Here is a 21,895-nt window from a genome sequence, read left to right on the forward strand (position 1 = left end):
CTAGGAAGAACTAGATATTTGCATCAGTAACTTTAATAAATTGAATAATTATTTTAAAATCCAAAGTTAATTTCTGAACATTCTATATGAATAGCACCATTGTAGTCATGAAAACTGTCAAAATTGAAATACTGAAAGAGTTGAATATTGGGGGCTGGTGCTGTGGTGTAGCAGGTAAAACCGCTATGCAGTGCTGATACCTCATACGGGCACCAGTTTGAGTCTCGCTGCTCCACTTCCGATCAAGCTCTCTGCTATGGCCTGGGAAAGCAGAAGAAGATGGCTCAAGTCCTTGTGCCCCTGCACCCATGTGGAAGAGCAGGAGCAAGCTCCTGGCTCCTGGCTTTGGATTGGCACAGCTCCAGCCATTGCAGCCATCTAGGGAGTGAACCAGCAGATGGAAGATGTCTCTCTCTCTCTCTTTCTCTTTTTCTCTCTCTCTCTCTGCCTCTCTGTAACTCTAACTTTCAAATAATAAATAAATCTTTTTTTTTAAAAAAGAGTTGAATATTGGTTACAAAATCACTATTACTTACTACTGTCTATTATTTCTCAAATATTTTTGAACATAACCCATAGTGAGAAATATGTCTGACATTGTGATACAATATTCATACAAACACATATATGCACATACATGATTAGACAAAAAGTTCTATGAAACCACATGTGTCTCACTACTTGATATTATTTTTTTTTTAAAATCCACTTTTAACTATATACTACATGGATTTTACAGTCTACTAACAGCTCATAACCCACAGTATGAAATATTACTGATCTAAACAAAGTCCAAACATTAAAGGATTTTGAAGCAAGAAAATTGGCTGATTATATTTAAATAACTATAATTAAGCAAAGACATACACGTACCAAGAATGCATATTTCTGTATCGATTGGATAACAGTTTTAAAAAGGAGCTTGCTGGTGAGCGTATATCCATGGTAGACAACAGGTTCATCTTGTGATCCATCCCAGCAGTCAATTTCCAGACAACGACATCCTTTCACAAGGGCACTGGCAAAATTCAGCAAAATAGAGCGTCATTCCTGAACCATTGAGAATATATACCATAATATATCAAAATATTTTAAAGATAGTTTATGATTTTTCAATAAATGAAGAAATTCATAGGACAATTTTTGCATCTAGAAATTCACGACATTCAAAGGAAAGAACAAATCACCTGCACAGTACCATGCTGTGTCTGTTTCTTCCTAGTCAGATATTTTGCCCTTTTAATAGTTGGTTTTCAGTAAGCAAAAAGGCATCTGTATCAACACTTGCAGCTCTCAAATGTCCCTAACCCGAACTCAGTTGTGTTTATGATTTAGCCACTGTCAAAGGCAGTGTCACTGAAATTAGATAATGTTGATAGCTATCTCGGAATTATAAAGCACTTTAATAACATGTCGTCTGATCCTTTGCTCACATCAAGTTTGGTGAATGGAATGTGTTGCAGGAAGGGATGGATTCACAAGGAAGAAGTCATGACAATACTTTCTCCCAGGAGAAAATGTTGCAAAAAGAGGGAGTAGAAGGTAGAGGGCCTGATGCCTTAGCAACCAATGCTTATCTTCTTAACTATTTTATATATGGCCCTCATTAATTCTAACCGAAGTAAGAACTGGAAAAAGTGAAATTTATGAAAATGAAACATATATACCTGCTATTCTATGTCTGTCTGAGTCATAATTTTACTGCGAGAAAGTGTGAACTGACTGCCTCGTAATTCACCAAGTTCACCACTTAATCAGAACTGAAGAAAAAATATTTCTGCTTCTGCTAATATCTAAAACCAGATTTGATTTTTCCACCCATCAAGCAAATCTGTTTCTTGACCTAGATATAAATCCTATCTCAGGGTTCATAAATCAGTTGTAGGTACTACTGGGCTTACATGAATTTTCAGTGTTTTCACTGTAAGAGAACAGTGAAGAAAATGCTTTATTCACACACATACTTTGATTTACACTTGTCCACTGGAGCTGACTGCATGAAGACCTTTCACTGACTTTCTAATAATGAATATACAAATAGAGAAATACAAACATACAAATACAAATGAATATACGAAGTCTTCACAGACAACTTAAAGCAGATCATTATATGCCACCATGAAAACGGGTTACTTTTGGTCATTGATTTGCTAAAATTCACTGATTTATTAATGTTTAAAAGTGTGTAATTAATTCCTATAAATGTGTATATGGTGATATGGTGTGCTTTTTTAAAAATTTTACTCAGTAACACACACACACACACACACAGCAGCACTGAACTGAACAAAGCTTTCTTTTAATTTTTCACCAACATGGCCTGACATTGAGCTAATATGTGCCAGCAATAGTGTCAGCACTACCAATATGGTACAATACTTAGTGCTGTGGACTCTGAATCCTGCATTTTCTATCTAGTCTTTATTTTTTTTTTTTGAGTCTATAAGATCAAGGAATCAAATTTAGGCTCATAAAAGCTTTAATAGTTTATGTGCACTTATTTCCAATTCTATTTTTCCAGAATCAACATTTTTTTCCAAATTCCAGACATATATGTCCAACTGCCCCTTTGACCTAGCCCTTTAAGAACTAATTAGTATCTCAGGCTTAACGTGGGACAACAGAACTCTGGTTTTTGCCTCATATTCTACAATGAGTTTCTCCCTTAGACTTCAGCATCTCACTCAACAGATGTGGTTTTCAGCCCAAAATCTTGAGTGAAATTCTTCCCTCTCACTCTCATATATCCATTCAGACCATGTGGGAAATTTGCTGACTCTGCCTACCCAAAATATCTCAAATCCAACCACTGAATAAGATGTCAGAGTCCCACATCAGACCTTCCAAGTATGAAACCTGACTCCTGTTCTTGACTCCAGCTTCCAGCTAATGCAGACCCTGGGAAGCAATAGTGACAGCTCAAGATTCCTGACACCATATAGGAGACCTGAATTGAGATCCTGGCACCAAGCTTCAGTCTCAGCCCAGCCTGGGACCATTGTGGGCTGTGAAAAATGAACCATCAGAAAGAAAACTCACTCTGTATCTTTCTTTCTCTATCTCTGATTTTTTTTAAAACTCAACCACCAAGCAGCTGCCTCATGAGCTCACCATCCACATAATAATCATAATTTAAACTGCTACAATATTTTCTCCAAATCATTATCTATCTCCACTCTTGTCCCATCAGTTTTTCTTCCACAGGAAAGAGTAAATCAAATTATGATGCTACCTTGAGGGAAATCCCTGTAGTGGCTTCCCAGCACAATTCTAACAAACTCATTACCCTTCAATGGTCTGCAATATACCCGTAAACAGACCCTGTCTACCTCCTCAAACTCATCTCCCTTCCTTCACCATTTACTTGTTTCCAGCCACATTTGCTGGCTTCCTCTCATCATTTCCCCTGTTGAACATGTTATATATTTATTAAATTTCAAGTCACACTTGCTGTTGCCTGAGCAGGGTGAAATGATTTTGCAGACGTTATATGGCCTTTGGTCCTGATGTTTCCAATCTCTGAAAGCAAAGTCCTCCACCCTATTTGACATACAAATTTATTAAGACATTTACCTGTGAATGCCTAGTACAAAATTTACTGTATTTACATGTTCTCTTTCCCGGCATTATTTTCTAAAGTCTTAGAATTAACTTTAACCAACTTGATCAAATCTAAGGTGTTCTAGTTAGCTAAATAAGAAAAGCCATATGTTCTTATGTTCTGCAATTCCAAGATGGTTGAATAGGGAAAAGACGTGCTGATTTTAACCAGGGAAAGATTACAGAAGAGGAGGAAGTGCATTCCCAGGGGAGAGATAGAAGTTTGTAGCGGAGACTCTACAGAAAGAAGAGAGATGCTATGGAGCAATGTGGAACGTGTGGATATGAAACAGTGGGAGGGGACACCACCCATGAGTCCTGCAGCCAGGGCCTGGAGGAGACACTAGCGTCTGAGAGCGAGGTGAGAGCAGCCCGTCATGGCCCATGCCAATGGAGATATGGCCTGAAGGAAAACGCTGCAGATCACTCTGACTTTGAGTCCAGCCTGAAGCTCTAATTGGGCGCAGGATACCCAGCTAATCCAGTGAAGGGAAAGCACATTTCTTTCTTCCCATCCCCTCACAAGGGCATCCAGTGACTGGTGGGGAAAAGGTACCATCTTGATGCCAGTAGAGGTTGGGGTGCCTTGTGCACAACTGGGAGATTTTACCAGAGGGGAAAACCTGCATTCACTCACTGACTTTGAGTCTTGGTGGGTGGGTTGGAAGAGGGCTGGGTACCCACTTAGGACTGTGAGGTACTCCCGTCCTATGAACTTATTACAAGCTCTGGGACTTAAACCGACAAGGCAGAGCACACACAGATAGCTGTCTCTGCTCTTTCCATGGGTGAGGCAGGCCCATGGGGCTGAGAGTGGATGCTCTGCATCCTGTGACTATGGAAGCCTTTTGTGCTATGACCATGGAGAATTCAGTGACTGGACAATAAGGTATGGTATGTAGCTTGGTCTCTGGGCCATCACTGTGTCTGGAATCAGAAGCTCAGAGCTCCCTGAATGTCTGAGGTGAGTCACTGCAGAGGGTTCTATACTCAAACTGAGGATTGCATAAATCCTTTGTGTGGTTCATGTGCTTGCATGCATGGGAGTTGTATCCACTGTGGGCTAACCTCAGGTACTGATCACCTTGGGAGAGAGGAGGGAAGGTTGTATTGACAATAGCAGGTGAGATAATATCCTCCCACCTTCTGACAATAGAGGAAATCTACCACAAGCAACTTGGGTGTCACCATGGATTCTCAACCCACCTCCCCTTGAATGTTGAGCTTCCTGGACCCACCCAGCACATACCACTGGATATTCACTCAAGGAGGAGACACCTCCTTAAACCACAGAGGCATAGCTCAAAGATAAAACCCATCAGAGGAGAAAACCAACAAGCAATTCCACAAATGCCTGAAAACAACCGCAGAAATTCAAGAAACAAGAACAAGGAAGATAACGTGACTCCCCAAAAGGTCAAAACACTTCAATGTTAGAATGGGAAGATGAAGATATTGATGAAATGCCTAAAAATGAATTCAAAAGAATGATCATAAAATTATTCAGAAACACAGAAAAACAAATTCATGAGATAAAGAAATTCATACACAATATGGATGAAAAATTTGGCAGAGACTGAAATAATTAAGAGAAATCAAACTGAAATATCAGATAAGAAGAATTAAATATGTCAAATAGAAAATACAAAGAAAAATCTCCACAACATACTTGGTGAGGCAAAGAAAGAATATCCAAGTTAGAAAACAAAACCATGGAAATCTCAGCCAGACAAGAACAAAAAAGAAAAAATTAAAAATCTGAAAACAGTATTCAAGATTTATTATATACTATCAAATGAGCAAACATACATGTGTTCCTGAAGGTATGGAAAAAGACATTGGAATAGAAGGCATATTCTGTGAAATAATAGCAGAAAACTTCCATAATTTGGAGAAAGAAATGGAAAACCAAGTATAGGAAGCACACAGAACTCCTACTAGAAATGATCACAAAACATTTCACCAAGACACATTGTAGTCAAACTTTCAATAGTAAAACATAAAGAAAAGATTCTGTTCAGATTATGTTCAGAGGATCCCAAATTAGACTAAAGGCTGATTTCTTATCAGAAACTACAGACTATGAGAGAATGGAGAGAAATAGTCCAAGTACTAAAAGAAAGAAATTGTCAAACTAGAATACTGTACCCAGCGAAGCTCTCATTTATAAATGAAGTTAAAATGGAAATCTTCCAAACAAACAAAAACTGAAAGAATTTGCCACTACTTGTCCAGTCTTACAAATGTTTCTTAAGCATATGCTACACACAGAAAAAGAGAATGATAGTCATCATTATGAAAGAATGTGAAGGCAGAAAATATCCTAGCAAAAGTACAAAGGAAATCCAAAGCAAACAACAGGAATATTTATGGAAAATATTAGGACAAAACCAATATTTATGAATCATAGTCCTGAGGATAAATGGCCTAAATTATTAAATTAAAAGGTACAGACTGCCTGAATGGATTAAAAAAACAAGACCCATTTGTTTGCTGCCTACAAGAAACACACCTCACCAACAAAGATACACACAGACAGAAAGAGAAATGATGAAAAAAGATATTCCATGCTGCTAGAAAGCAAAAATGAGTGTCTGTAACCATCATAATAGACAAAATGGACTTTACACAAAAACTGTTAAAGAAGTGCATTATGTTATGATTATGATCAATTCAACAGGAAAATGTGACCATAATAAATGTAGATGCACCCAATGACAGAGAACTCAGCTATTTAAAAAAAGTTAATGGATTTAAAGGGAGATATATAGATTCCAAAAGCAAATGGACTTAATTGGTGCTAGAGAATATGTCACTCCACAGCTGCAGAATACATACTCTTTTCATCATTGCACTGAGCTTTATCTAGGATAGACCACACATGAAGCCATAGAGCAAGTCTTAACAAATTTAAAAATTTTGGCCAGTGACACAGCTCACTAGTCTAATCCCCTGCCTATGGCAACAGCACCCTGGGTTCTAGTCCCGGTTGGGGCGCCAGATTCTGTCCCAGTGGCTCCTCTTCCAGTCCAGCTCTCTGCTGTGGCCCAGGAAGGCAGTGGAGGATGGTCCAAGTGTTTGGGCCCTACACCCGCATGGGAGACCAGGAGGGAGCACCTGGCTCCTGGCTTCGGATTGGCACAGTGCTGGCCATAGTGGTCATTTGGGGGGTGAACTAACGGAAGGAAGACCTCTCTCTGTCTCTCTCTCTCTCTCACTGTCTAACTCTGCCTGTCAAAAAAAATTTGAAAATATATCCTATATCTTTTCTGACCACAGAGAAATGAAGTTGGAAATTAACAACTAAAGAAACCCTGTAGAACATGCAAATACATGGAGACTGAACAACATGCTACTGAATGAACAGTGCATTATAGAAGAAATCAAAAGGGAAATAAATAAAATTCCTGGAAACTAATGAGGATGACATCACAATATATCAAAACATATGTGATACAGCAAAAGCAGTATTAAGAGGGGAGTTTATAGCAATTAGTGCTTACATCAAGAAATTGTAAACATATCAAATAAACTACAAATGCATCTCAGTAAGTTTGAAAAATTAAATTAGTAGGAGGAAAGAAATATTAAAATTAAAAGAAAAGTAAAATTAGTGAAAAAATAAAAAAATATGAAACAAAAAAATTTAAAAAGATCAGTGGAATGAAGAGCTGGTTTTTTTCAAAAAAGACAAACAAAACAAAACAAAATCAATACACCATTAACCCAACAAATCAAAAAAACAAAAAAAAAGGAGACCAAGATCAATAAAGTCAAAGATAAAATAGAGATGTACCAATGGATACCACAGACACACACACACACACACACAAATCAGCAGGAATTACTACAAACATCTATATACCAACGACTGGAAAATCTAAAAGAAATTGATGGATTCCTGGACACATACAATCTACAAAAACTGACTCATGAAGACATGGAATACCTAAACAGAACAATATCCAAGACAGGGACTGAGTCAGTACTGAAGAACCTCCCAACAAAGAAAAACCTGGGACTGAATGGCTTTACTGTTGAATTTTACCATTTAAAAAACTAATTCTAATTCTTCTCAAACTATTGAAAACAATTGAAAGGGGTGGAATCCTTCCAAACTCTTTGTAGGAGGCCAATTTCACCTTTAATTCCAAAACCAGAAAAAGTAACAACAAAGAAAAAGAACTATAGACCAATATTACAGAAAGAGTGGGGAATCCCACCAAACTCAGAAACCAAGGTAACAAGAACAAGGAAGACACTATGATGCAACCAAATGAAAAAGACACCCCAATTCAAGGTTATGAAGATGATGAGATAGAAGAAATGCAAGAAGCAGATCTCAAAAAATCGATAAAAACATTAAGAAGTTCTCAACAACAAATTCTTGAACTACAGAAATTCTTAATGGACAAGATAGAAAATCTCTCTCACGAAAATGAAATATTAAGGAGGAATCAAAATGAAATGAAACAACTAGTAGAAAATGAAACTGTGATAGTGACGAGAAATCATAATGAAATGAAGAATTCAATAGATCAAATGACAAACACATTAGAGAGCCTTAAAAACAGAATGGGTGAAGCAGAAGAGAGAATATCAGACTTAGAAGACAGAGCACAGGAAAGGATACAGTCAGACCAAAGAAAAGAAGAGGAAATTAGAAATCTAAAACATATTGTCAGGAATCTACAGGATACTATTAAAAAACCCAACATTCGGTTCTAGGAGTTCCTGAAGGCATGGAGAGGGAGAAATGATTAGAAGGCCTTTTTAGTGAGATACTAACAGAAAATTTCCCAGGTTTGGAGAAGGACAGAGACATCCAAGTACAGGAAGCTCATAGAACCCCTAATAAACATGACCAAAAGAGATCCTCACCACGACAAGTCGTAATTAAACTCACCACAGTGAAACATAAAGAAAAGATCCTAAAATGTGCAAGAGAGAAACATCAGATTACTCTCAGAGGATCTCCAATCAGACTCACAGCTGACTTCTCATCAGAAACCCTACAAGCTAGGAGGGAATGGCGAGATACAGCCCAGGTACTAAGAGAGAACAACTGCCAGCCCAGAATATTATATCCTGCCAAGCTCTCATTTGTGAATGAAGGTGAAATAAAGACCTTCCACAGCAAACAGAAATTGAAAGAATTTGTCGCCACTCGTCCAGCCCTGCAAAAGATGCTTAAAGATGTGTTACACACAGAAACAAGAAACACGGTCATCAATATGAAAGAAGGTAAATGAAGGAAACCTCACAGCAAAAGAACAAAGGAAGTTCAAACCATATATTAGAAAATATCTTTGGCAAATGGCAGGGCAAAGTTACTACTTATCAATAGTCACATTGAACGTCAATGGCCTGAACTGTCCAGTTAAAAGACACAGATTGGCTGATTGGCTTAAGGAAAAAAACCCATCTATTTGCTGCTTACAAGAAACACATCTTTCCAACAAAGATCCATACAGACTGAAAGTGAAAGGCTGGAGAAATATGTACCATGCCAACAGAAATGAAAAAAGAGTGGGCATAGCCATCTTAATATCGGACAACATAAACTTTAACACAAAAACTGATAGGAGAGACAAAGAGGGACACTATATAATGATTAAGGGATCAATTCAACAGGAAGATATAATGATTATCAACGTACATGCACCTAATTACAGGGCACTGGTTTATTTAAAAGATTTGTTAAGGGACTTAAAGGGAGACTTAGGCCCCAATACAATAGTACTGGGGAAAGTCAATACTCCACTCTCAGAAATAGACAGATCAACAGGACAGAAGATCAACAAGGAGACAGTAGATTTAAACGACACTATAGCCCAAATGGATCTAACAGGTATCTACAGAACTTTTCATCCTACACATAAAGCATTTACATTCTTCTCAGCAGTACATGGAACCTTCACTAGGATTGACCACATACTAGGCCATAAAGGAATTCTCAGAAAATTCAAAAGAATTAGAATCATACCATGCAGCTTCTCAGACCATAAAGGAATGAAGTTGGAAATTAGCAACTCAGGAATCCCTAGAGCATATGCAAACACATGGAGATTGAACAACATGCTCCTGAATGAACAATGGGTCATAGAAGAAATCAAAAGAGAAATCAAAACTTTTCTGGAAGTAAATGAGGATAATAGCACAACATACCAAAACTTATGGGATACAGCAAAAGCAGTGTTAAGAGGAAAGTTTATATCAATAGGTGCCTACATCAAGAAATTGGAAAGGCATCAAATAGATGCGCTTTCAATGCATCTCGAGGATCTAGAAAATCTACAGTAAACCAGACCCAAATCTAGTAGGAGAAGAGAAATAATAAATCAGAGAAGAAATCAACAGGATTGAATCAAGAAAAACATTACAAAAAATCAGCCAAACAAGGAGCTGGTTTTTTGAAAAAATAAACAAAATTGACACCCCATTGGCCCAACTAACTAAAAAAAGAAGAGAAGAGACACAAATCAATAAAATCAGAGATGAAAAAGGAAATGTAACAACAGACACCACAGAAATAAAAAGAATCATCAGAAATTACTACAAGGACTTGTACGCCAGCAAACAGGGAAATCTATCAGAAATGGATAGATTCCTGGACACATGCAACCTACCTAAATTGAACCAGGAAGACATAGAAAACCTAAACAGACCCATAACTGAGACAGAAATTGAAACAGTAATAAAGGCCCTCCCAACAAAGAAAAGCCCAGGACCAGATGGATTCACTGCTGAATTCTACCAGACATTTAAAGAAGAACTGACTCCAATTCTTCTCAAACTATTCAGAACAATCAAAAAAGAGGGAATCCTCCCATAACTTTCTATGAAGCCAGCATCACCTTAAATGCTAAGCTGGAAAAAGATGCAGCATTGAAAGAGAATTACAGACCAATACCCCTGATGAACATAGATGCAAAACCCTCAATAAAATTCTGGCCAATAGAATGCAACAACACATCAGAAAGATCATCCACCCAGACCAAGTGGGATTTATCCCTGGTATGCAGGGATGGTTCAACGTTCGCAAATCAATCAATGTGATACATCACATTAACAGACTGCAGAAGAAAAACCATATGATTATCTCAATAGATGCCGAGAAAGCATTTGAATAAATACAACACCCGTTCATGATGAAAACTCTAAGCAAACTGGGTTTGGAAGGAACATTCCTCAATACAATCAAAGCGATTTATGAAAAACCCATGGCCAGCATCCTATTGAATGGGGAAAAGTTGGAAGCATTTCCACTGAGATCTGGTACCAGACAGGGATGCCCACTCTCACCACTGCTATTCAATATAGTTCTGGAATTTCTAGCCAGAGCTATTAGGCAAGAAAAAGAAATTAAAGGGATACAAATTGGGAAGGAAGAAGTCAAACTATCCCTCTTTGCAGATGATATGATTCTTTATTTAGGAGATCCAAAGAACTCTACTAAGAGACTATTGGAACTCATAGAAGAGTTTGGCAAAGTAGCAGGGTATAAAATCAATGCACAAAAATCAATAGCCAGCAGCCTTTGTATACACAGGCAATGTCACAGCTGAGGAAGAACTTCTAAGATCAATCCCATTCACAATAGCTACAAAAACAATCAAATACCTTGGAATAAACTTAACCAAGGACATTAAAGATCTCTACGATGAAAATTACAAAACCTTAAAGAAAGAAATAGAAGAGGATACCAAGAAATGGAAAAATCTTCCATGCTCATGGATTGGAAGAATCAACATCATCAAAACATCCATTCTCCCAAAAGCTTTTTATACATTCAATACAATACCAATCAAGACACCGAAGACCTTCTTCTCAGATCTGGAAAAAATGATGCTGAAATTCATATGGAGACACAGGAGACCTCAAATAGCTAAAGCAATCTTGTACAACAAAAACAAAGCTGGAGGCATCACAATACCAGATTTCAGGGCATATTACAGGGCAGTTGTAATCAAAACAGCATGGTACTGGTACAGAAACAGATGGATAGACCAATGGAACAGAATAGAAACACCAGAAATCAATCCAAACATCTACAGCCAACTTATATTTGATCAAGGATCCAAAACCAATCCCTGGAGTAAGGACAGTCTATTCAATAAATGGTGCTGGGGAAACTGGATTTCCAGGTGCAGAATCATGAAGCAAGACCCCTACTTTTCACCTTACACAAAAATGCACTCAACATGGATTAAAGACTTAAATCTGCGACCTGACGCCATCAAATTATTAGGAAGCATGGAGAAACCCTGCAAGATATAGGTACTGGAAAAGAATTCTTGGAAAAGACCCCAGAAGCACAGGCAGTCAAAGCCAAAATCAACTATTGGGATTGCATCAAATTGAGAAGTTCCTGTACTTCAAAGATACAGTCAGGAAAGTGAAGAGGCAACCGACAGAATTGGAAAAAATATTGGCAAACTATGCAACTGATAAAGGGTTGATAACCAGAATCTACACAGAAAACAAGAAACTCCACAACATCAAAACAAACAACACACTTAAGAGATGGGCCAAGGACCTCAATAGACATTTTTCAAAAGAGGAAATCCAAAGGGCCAACAGGCACATCAAAAAATGTTCAAGGTCACTAGCAATAAGGGAAATGCAAATCAAAACCACAATGAGGTTTCACCTCGCCCCGGTTAGAATGGCTCACATTCAGAAATCTACCAACAATAGATGCTGGAGAGGATGTGAGGAAAAAGGGACACTAACCCACCTTTGGTGGGAATGCAAACTGGTTAAGCTACTATGGAAGTCAGTCTGGAGATTACTCAGAAACCTGAAGATAACCCTACCATACAACCCAGCCATCCCACTCCTTGGAATTTACCCAAAGGAATTTAAATTGGCAAACAAAAAAGCTGTCTGCACCTTAATGTTTATTGCAGCTCAATTCACAATAGCTAAGACCTGGAACCAACCCATCAACAGCAGACTGGATAAAGAAATTATGGGACATGTACTCTATAGAATACTATACAGCAGTCAAAAACAATGAAACCCGGTCATTTGCAACAAGATGGAGGAATCTGGAAAACATCATGCTGAGTGAAATAAGCCAGTCCCAAAGGGACAAATATCATATGTTCTCCCTGATCGGTGATAACTAACTGAGCACTAAAGGGGAAACCTGTTGAAGTGAAATGGACACTATGAGAAACAGTGACTTGATCAACTCTTGTCCTGACTGTTGATGTACAATGTAATACTTTATCCATTTTAGTATTTTTTTTGTTCTAGTACTATTGGTTGAACTCTGTAATTAACACACAATTATTCTTAGGTGTTTAAATTTAACTGAAAACTGATCCCTGTTAAATATAAGAGTGGGAATAAGAGAGGGAGGAGATGTACAATTTGGGGCATGCTCAATCGGACTTGCCCCAAATGGTGGAGTTAGAAACGTGCCAGGGGATTCCAATTCAATCCCATCAAGGTGGCATGTACCAATGCCATCTCATTAGTCCAAGTGATCAACTTCAGTTCACAATAGATCACACTGATAGGTCTAAGAGCCAAAGGGATCACAGAAACAAGACTACTGTCTGCTAATACTAACTGGTAGAATCAAAAAGGGAGAGAACAATACAACATGTGAAGCAGGATACACAGCAGACTCATAGAATAGCAGATGTCCTAAACAGCACTCTGGCCTCAGAATCAGCCCTTAAGGCATTTGGATCTGGCTGAAGAGCCCATGAGAGTATTTTAGGCATGGACAGCTAAGACACTCTGGGAAAAAAAAAAAGAAGACCTAAATGAAAGATCTCTGTGAGTGAGATCCCAGTGGAAAGAACGGGGCCATCAAAGAAGGAGGTACCTTTCTCTGAAGGGAGGAGAGAACTTCCACTTTGACTACGACCGTGTCGGAATAAGATCGAAGTCGGCGAACTCAAAAGGCTTCCATAGCCTTGGCAACTCATGACTAGAGCCTAGGAAGATTACTGATGCCATAAACAAGAGTGTCAAATTGTTAAGTCAACAACAGGAGTCACTGTGTACTTACTTCTCATGTGGGATCTGTCCTTAATGTGTTGACCAATGTGAAGTAATGCTATAACTAGTACTGAAACAGTATTTTTACACTTTGTGTTTCTGGGTGGGTACAAACTGATGAAATCTTTACTTAATATATACTGAATCTATCTTCTGTATATAAAGATAATTGAAAATGAATCTTGATGTGAATGGAATGGGAGAGGGAACGGGAGATGAGAGGGGTGTGAGTGGGAGGGAAATTATGTGGGGGGAGCCAATGTAATCCATAAACTGTACTTTGGAAATTTATATTTACTAAATAAAAAAAGTGCATAAAAAAAAACTTGACAAATGGAATTACTTCAAGCTAAGGAGCTTCTGCACTGCAAAGGAAACACTCAACAAAGGGAAAAGGGTAACTAACAGAATGGGAGAAAATATTTGTAAACTATGTAACTGATAAAGGATTAATATCCAGAATCTATAAAGAGCTCAAGAAGCTCAACAACAATAAAACAAACAACCTAGTTAACAAAGGGGCAAAGAACTTCAACAGGCATTTTTCAAAGAGCAAATTCAAACAACCCACAAACAATGAAAATAAGATCAGCATAATTATCCATCAGGAAAATGCAAATAAAAATGACAATGAGGTTTCACCTCACCCCAGTTAGAGTGACTCTCATACAGAAACTGACAAACAATAAATGCTGGTGATGCTGTGTGGGAAAAGATACCCTAGTCCACTGTTGTTGAGAATGTGAACTAGTACAATCATAGCAGACAACAGTATGTAGATTCATCAGAAATATGAAAATAGATCTACCATATGACCCAGCCTTCTCAAAAGAAATGAACCAGCAAGTGAAAGTTATCTGTCCCTGCATGTTTACTGCACCTAAATTCACAATAGCTAAGTTATGAAATGCACTCGGATTCCATCAAGCAATGACTGGACAAAGAAAATGTGGCAAATATACACTATTGAATACTACTTATCCATAAAAAAGGATGAAATCCTGGAGCTGTCACTGTGGCGTAGCGGGTAAAGCTGCTGCCTGCAGTGCCAGCATCCCATATGGGCACTGGTTTGAGTCCCGGCTGCTCCACTTCCTATCCAGCTCTCTGTTATGGCCTGGGAAAGCAGTAGAAGTTGGCCCAGGTCCTTGGACCTCTATACCCATGTAGGAGACCCAGACGAAGCTCCTGGCTCTTGCCTTTAGATCAGCACAGCTCTAACCATTACAACCAAGTGGGGAGTTAACCAGCGGATGGAAGACCTCTCTCCTTCTCCCTCTGTCTCTCTGTAACTCTGACTTTCAAATAAATAAATAAATCTTTTAAAAAATATAAATAAAATCCTTGTTTGCAACAAAATGAATGCAACTGGAAATTATTATACTTACTGAAATAAGCCAATCCCCAAACGACAAATGTTTTCCCTGATCCGTTGTAACTAACAGAGTGCAAAATATATAATGTGTACGAGAAACTTGACATTTTGAGTACTGATTATTGTTTATAGCCTTTGTCACCACTGTTGAGGACCAGTGGTTTTTTTTCTTCTATTTGTTGAATTCTTTACTTAGTGGAGGGGTACACTTACGATTATAAAATACACTGAAAGTAGATCATCGTAATAATTGAGAGGAAATAAGAGAGGAAGGAGGAGGTGGGCTGGGAGCATGGGCAGGAGGGAACACAAGGTGGGAAGCATCACTCTGCTCCTAGATCTCTATATATGCAGTACTTGAAAATTGTTCAGCTGATAAAAATATTATTTTAAAAATGAAAATTGTGTTTTCCTATAAGAAGTATCGACATTACCCAAAACATTTCAGAGTAGCCATAACCATTGAGAAGATAGTAGGAGGCAGGATTAGAGCGAACATATAAGATACTACCACATATAATAAATTATTTTGCCACCTCATTCAAAGGTTAGTTCTTTAAGATATATATACAAATAATTTCTATTCCCTGTGAGTTTGGATAACATGTGTGGCCTGCTTTTTACTCTGTTCTTTTGCTTACTGACACTATCAGGGTATTCCAGGTGTTCTAAAATATAGAGTCAAAGGTCAAAACAGGAGCAGGCATTGTTGCACTGCCATTTAAGATACATATATCCTATACAGGTGTGCCTCAGATTGAGTTGTGGCTTCTCCACTTCTGATATAGCTTACTGCTAATGTGCACCTTGGGAGGCAGCATATCATGTCCTAAGTACTTAGGTTCTGACCACTCATTTCAGAGATCCAGATGGAGTTCCTGGATCCTGATTTAAGCCTGACCTAGCCCTGGCTGTTACAGGCACTGGGGAGTCCAGCAGGAGATGAAGAAACTTGCTCACTCTCTCTCCCTCTCTTTCTTTCTACCTTTTAGGTAAATAAATTATTTTATAAAAAATCAAAAGAAATACCTTACATATCCCCAAAGGTCACTTGGTCCCAATAATTGGTCAGATATCAAATATGTATTATGTGAAGTTGAAATAAAATAATCACTTAATGGTTGAGTCATATCTTGATAAACTCTTTTATACTCTGGTTTAAATAGCAGACATTCAGATGAATCCATGTATCTTGTAAAACCTTCAAATGACATCTGATGTACTTTCTTAACTGTAAAAAGAAGCAAAAATGATGCTGAAATATCATTAGCAATATAAATACTTCCTTCTCTCTTGTAAATTTATTCAGCAGTAGAGTACATTTCTAAAATATTTAGAATTAACATTTTTCATAATTTTTCTATGGAAATTATTTGGTGAATAGCCTTAGTTCTTCCATATCAACATTTTAAATATATTATTTAATTATTGCTGTTTTAAAAAGACATACAAGTAAGTTATATCTATCAGAACAATGAACTTCTGCAATCTACACACACAGATATGAATAACTCACGTCAAAGAACAGCACCCTAGTAGCCCACCTCCTACTAACTTTCCAGTCACTTTCCTCACCCAAGTGTATCCACTGTGTGGCTTCTAAGATAGATTTGTTTCCTCTGGGTTTTATTCTTTATAAGAACTGGCTCACACCATATGTTTTGTTGTTTCTTTTGATCAATATTATGTTCTAAAATTTACTCCTATAGTTTCATGTTGTTATACCTTATTCATTTCCATCGTTGTGCAGTATATAATTGTATGAGTAAAGTACAATTTGACTCATTCTATTCTTCAGGAACATTTAGATAACTTCCTGTTTGAGTCTATTACGAATAGGGCTGCTATGAACAATTAGTACATGACTTTTGGCACAAATATGTATACATTTCTGTTCAGTGCATGCCTGTGAATTTAATTGCTGGTTATTTTCATATGATCATCTTCTATAAATTATCTCTGGACTTTTTTACTTAGTATAATAGGTATCAAAATTATAGATTTAAACAGAATATTATCTCTGGAACCAGACAATCTGGGTTTAAATAGATTTCCTTTCTATATGAGCTTGAGCATGTTAGTTAAAGTCTCCCTATCTATGCAATGGGTAATCACACAACTTAGCCCTATATACTTATATATAGCTTCATATTACCTCTATATTGTTAGTTGCTATTGTCACTGTTGACAATTTAGTTTGGCTCAAAGGAAAACTAAAATGAGTAATTGCTTTAAATGAGACTGCGATCCTTACAAAGGATTTCATTTCCAGGTATTTATCTTACAGAAGTAGATACTCAGACATACATTGATAAGCAAGAATATTTACACTAGCATTAATTACAAAAGGAAAATAAATGAGGGAGAAATGAATTTTATAAATATGATATAAAATTAAGCAACCACTAAAAAATGTGTCATAAAAATATAGTGACATAAGCAAATGTTTGTGTGTGTATGTGTCTTGAATTGTTTTTTAAATCTTTTATTTAATAAATATAAATGTCAAAAGTACAACTTTTGGATTACAGCAGCTTCCCCCCCCCATAACCTCCCTTCCACCCGCAACCATCTCATCTCCCACTCCCTCTCCCATCCCATTCTTCATCAAGATACATTTTCAATTATCTTTATATACAGAAGATCCACTTGGTATAAACTAAGTAAAGATTTCAACAGACTGCACCCGCACAGAAACACAAAGTATAGAGTACTGTTTGAGTAGTAGTTTTGCCGTTAATTCACATAGTACAACACATTAAGGACAGAGATCCTTCATGGGGAGCAAGTGCACAGTGACTCCTGTTGTTGATTTATTTATTTTTTTTTTTATTTTTTTGACAGGCAGAGTGGACAGTGAGAGAGAGAGACAGAGAGAAAGGTCTTCCTTTGCTGTTGGTTCACCCTCCAATGGCCGCCGCTGCAGCCGGCGCACCGCGCTGATCCGATGGCAGGAGCCAGGAGCCAGGTGCTTTTCCTGGTCTCCCATGGGGTGCAGGGCCCAAGCACCTGGGCCATCCTCCACTGCACTCCCTGGCCATAGCAGAGAGCTGGCCTGGAAGAGGGGCAACCGGGACAGAATCCGGCGCCCCAACCGGCACTAGAACCCCGGTGTGCCGGCGCTGCAAGGTGGAGGATTAGCCTATTGAGCCACGGCGCCGGCTCCCTGTTGTTGATTTAACAATTGACACTCTTATTTATGATGTCAGTCATCACCCGAGGTTCTTGTCATGAGATGCCAAGGCTATGGAAGCCTCTTGACTTCACAAACGCCAACCTTATTTAGACAAGGCCATAATCAAATGTTTAAGGCATCATAAAAGTGATTTTGTTTAGAAAACAAAAGCTAAAAGGAAATGCATAGTATTTTTGTAGGCATGCATAACATCCATTTCAAAGCCATGTAAATTTAGGGATATAGAAGCATATGGAAAAAATGTATCATATACTGAGACAATAATGATTTACATTAGTTTATTCTTTTTCCCTTTGCAACTAGCAATCATTGGCTTACAGACTTTCTGAACTGTTAAATTATTAAGAAAGCATCTTTCACAGAATAGAAAATAAACACATGTTATACCCTTAAAAACCACCAGATCAAGATGGAGATACATTTCAGGAATTTTTAAAAATCTTATTTGTAAATTACATACCCACATGGGCTGAGATTGAGGAATTGGGCAGCATTTGTGAGTATAACATAATTCAAATTGGCCTCAATAATACTTTAAAGTGATTAATAATCATGTAAATGAATTCTAGGATCTTGATTGTATATGAAGGCACTTTACAAAGTTTGTGGAAAACTAGAACTAAAAGATAACTTTGTTTTGGTGCCAAAACAATTCTGAAATCCATGCATACTTTTTCCAGGAACTTTTTCAAGATCCCACATATGAGAGCATCTGAGACAGGTGAAGGCTCAAAAGATGAAATGGATCAACAGTGTTATATTGTTGTCAAAATGCAATCGCAACTCCTAGATGCCACTGCCACCATCTCAATATCCCTTTGAATCTTTCAATTTACCACCTAAAGTTAACAATGCCAAACTAATTTTTTTGTAATATTCACTAGATCAGTCCTACTGAAAATGTTCATATAGAAACATGTTTTTTTTTTTTCTAGTTAACAATGACAAAGAGCACTTGAGTCAAATCATAAATCAATTCACTACTTCCTTAGAGAAAGTCCTGCTGAATTTGTCAGAGGTGCTTAGGAATGCAGTTGCTTTATCATTCTTGTGGAAGCTCTTTAGTTTTATGCAAACTTGGCCAAAATTTAATGGTTATAAGACCAAACTTTTAACTTGTGCTGCACTTGGTCATACTACTGCAATCCTTAAAAACCTTTCAAAATCTTTGCCTGGCACTAAGTCATGAAGCCAAAGTCTTAGTTATGACCTATAAGACCATACATGATTTGATCTCTGCCTATCTCTCCAAACACATTTCCGCTCATGCCTCAAGTTCTAACCACACTGATCTGCTTTTCCTGGAATTATCCAACTCTGGTCCAGTGCTTCTCTTCTTTGGACTTCACACAGGTCTCCCATATTTTTTTTAATATAAGTCTCAGCTCAAATGTCACTGGAAAGGATTCTCATAAACACCCAAGCTGAGCTAGATCTCCCAGGTCATCTGCTACTACCTCTCACTTTCTCTGTTTTACTTTTTTCACCACTCTTAGAACTCTCTGAAATTATCCATTTATAATCTTAATTATCTATTGTTAATCTCCCTCCAATACCCATCAAGAATAGAAGACCCTGTTGTCTAGTTCTCCACTGTAATGCCACCCTGTAAAGCCATAGTTTTTGCAACAAATAAGCATTTGAAAAGACTACTGGTATATGAATCAATGAAGGAGTAAGTTTGGGTTTTACTAGGATCCATATTAGTTGATAGCCCAACTAACTTTCAAAGGCAGAGCTTAGATTTTTATATCTCCCTTATTAAATATTTTGAGCTATAGCTAGTTAATTTGTGAGGAGTTATACATTGTGCTTTAACAATATGTTTTGCACAAGTAAGTAAATAATGTGTTCTTTCTAATTCATTTAAAAATGAACACAGATGAGAAAATTTGAAGTGCGTTACCTACTGAAAAATGGGTCAAAGATCATGAACTTTGTGAAAAATCATTTAGCCTAAATTGTCATTTCATTGAAACCAAATGACCATATGTTCAAAAGTGAAGAAAAAGCAAAACATTGTTTTAATATTTATAAAATGTTATAATTATATTTGTGACCAGGAAAAATTATTTTGTAATATTTTCCTCCTAGAATTATTTTTATTTCATTCATTCAACTTTTATTTAATAATACCTAAAATGAAAGACTGCTTATAGCTGGGCTTTATTTTATCTTATTTATGAGCCCAAGTCACTTTCTTCTAATAGGGTAGATGTAATGGAATCGTAACCTTACTTTCAGACCTAAGCATGTCTCTGAACACTTGACAATCAGGGAAACCATATGGGCCTGATAACCTACTAGGAAAGAATGCCATGGTCATCCAGTACAGTTCCCTAAGTTTATATAGAGTCTAAGAAATTAAAAAAAAGTATCCATATTTTGTATATTCATAAGTTGATCCACCAAAATGTTTGATTTTGAAAGTAATAATTCATAAAATACTTTGCATATCATTATTCTGAGAAAACACTGAAAGACAAACATACCTTCTTCAATGGGTTCATATTTTTGAATGATCTCAGAAGCAATAGTTTTACTCATCTCAAAAACATATTGCTCTTGTACCAGAAACTGAATCAGATCATTTTCAAAAAGAATTTTCCGGTTTTCAGAATATGCATTGAAAATCTCAACAATTTCTTCTCTGTGTGCAATAATTCGATAAATTGATCTAAATTCTTCTATGGTGATCCTTCCTTGTTTCTTCATGTCATTATCCTACTAAAATAAAAAGACTGGTGGGCTCACAGTGCGAGTATAAAAAAATACGCAAAATAAGTTAGAACATTAGCATAATTCAATTTAAATCACAATTTACACTTGAAAGATGAAACTTAAATTCTTATTACAGATAAAGTAGACAGAACTGTGTGGAATGATGTCAAAGCTGGATCACCTCTGGAAACCCAGCGGCCATAGTGGGGGAAGAGAGGGAAACTGGAGAAGATGAGGATTCCAGGTTGTCTTTCAATCATGTCTCATTTTTGTTTTTCAATCTACTTCAGTATCTTCTTACAACAATACCAGGCTGTATGCAATTTGGGGGCCAGTGTGCAGCCTGGTTCACAAGTGTCAGAGTGAATCAGGTATTGAAGACCACGATTCTCAGCAGAAGCAGTGTTAGTTCTGTAGCACTTGGAGAAGTGCAGTCTGAGTAACCATTGTAGGTTTAGGGGCAGGGACAAATGAGAGATTTCAGTAAGAAAGAGAATTCACCATGCTGTCGCAGAAAATTCACACTTGAACCTTATGAAATAAAAGAAAGTGAGTTGAGTTCTATTATTAAAAGTAACAGAACCACTTTGAGGTTCTGAATAGGAATAAGACTAACCCCTAGAAAAGCAGATTAGCACAACTAGTTGTGTCTTACAAGCCAGAAGATATGGAAAACTGCAGGTGAAATTGCAGAAAATATGAAATTCAAATGGCAGATGGTAAACTAATAATGAAGAATAGATGACAGTGACATTATAAAAGGAAAAGTTGGAAGAAGTTAACATATTAGCATTTCAGACACATGATGAAGAGAATTTAGGAATACCTGGGGCAGGGAGAGTTAGAATAAATAGAATAGTAGGATGACAGGAGTGTGTCACATACAATTAAAAACTGACCAAATAAAGTCAACTTAGAAGAACATTTAATATAAAAAATGTGTTTTTCTTAACAGTTTAACTTCCTCATTACATTATAAACAT

General features: G+C 37.2%; 1 protein-coding gene across 14 annotated transcripts in view; it reads right to left on the reverse strand.

The window, feature by feature from the left end:
• PLCZ1 (phospholipase C zeta 1) overlaps window positions 1–21,895 on the reverse strand; it is a 74,070-nt gene that overhangs the window by 34,973 nt on the left and 17,202 nt on the right. For 13 of the 14 annotated variants that reach the window (XM_070048471.1, XM_070048476.1, XM_070048479.1 and 10 more), the window contains 3 exons: window positions 20,684–20,915; window positions 16,025–16,226; window positions 874–1,018 (listed from right to left, as the gene is read on the reverse strand). In XM_070048471.1, coding sequence (XP_069904572.1) covers window positions 874–1,018; window positions 16,025–16,226; window positions 20,684–20,915 — 579 coding nt within the window. Of the gene's footprint in view, window positions 1–873; window positions 1,019–16,024; window positions 16,227–20,683; window positions 20,919–21,895 lie in introns of all 14 variants that reach the window. The other variant, XM_070048481.1, reaches the window with a different exon arrangement.

The sequence above is a fragment of the Oryctolagus cuniculus genome, chromosome 9 (assembly GCF_964237555.1).
Source record: "Oryctolagus cuniculus chromosome 9, mOryCun1.1, whole genome shotgun sequence".
Classification (NCBI taxonomy): domain Eukaryota; kingdom Metazoa; phylum Chordata; class Mammalia; order Lagomorpha; family Leporidae; genus Oryctolagus; species Oryctolagus cuniculus.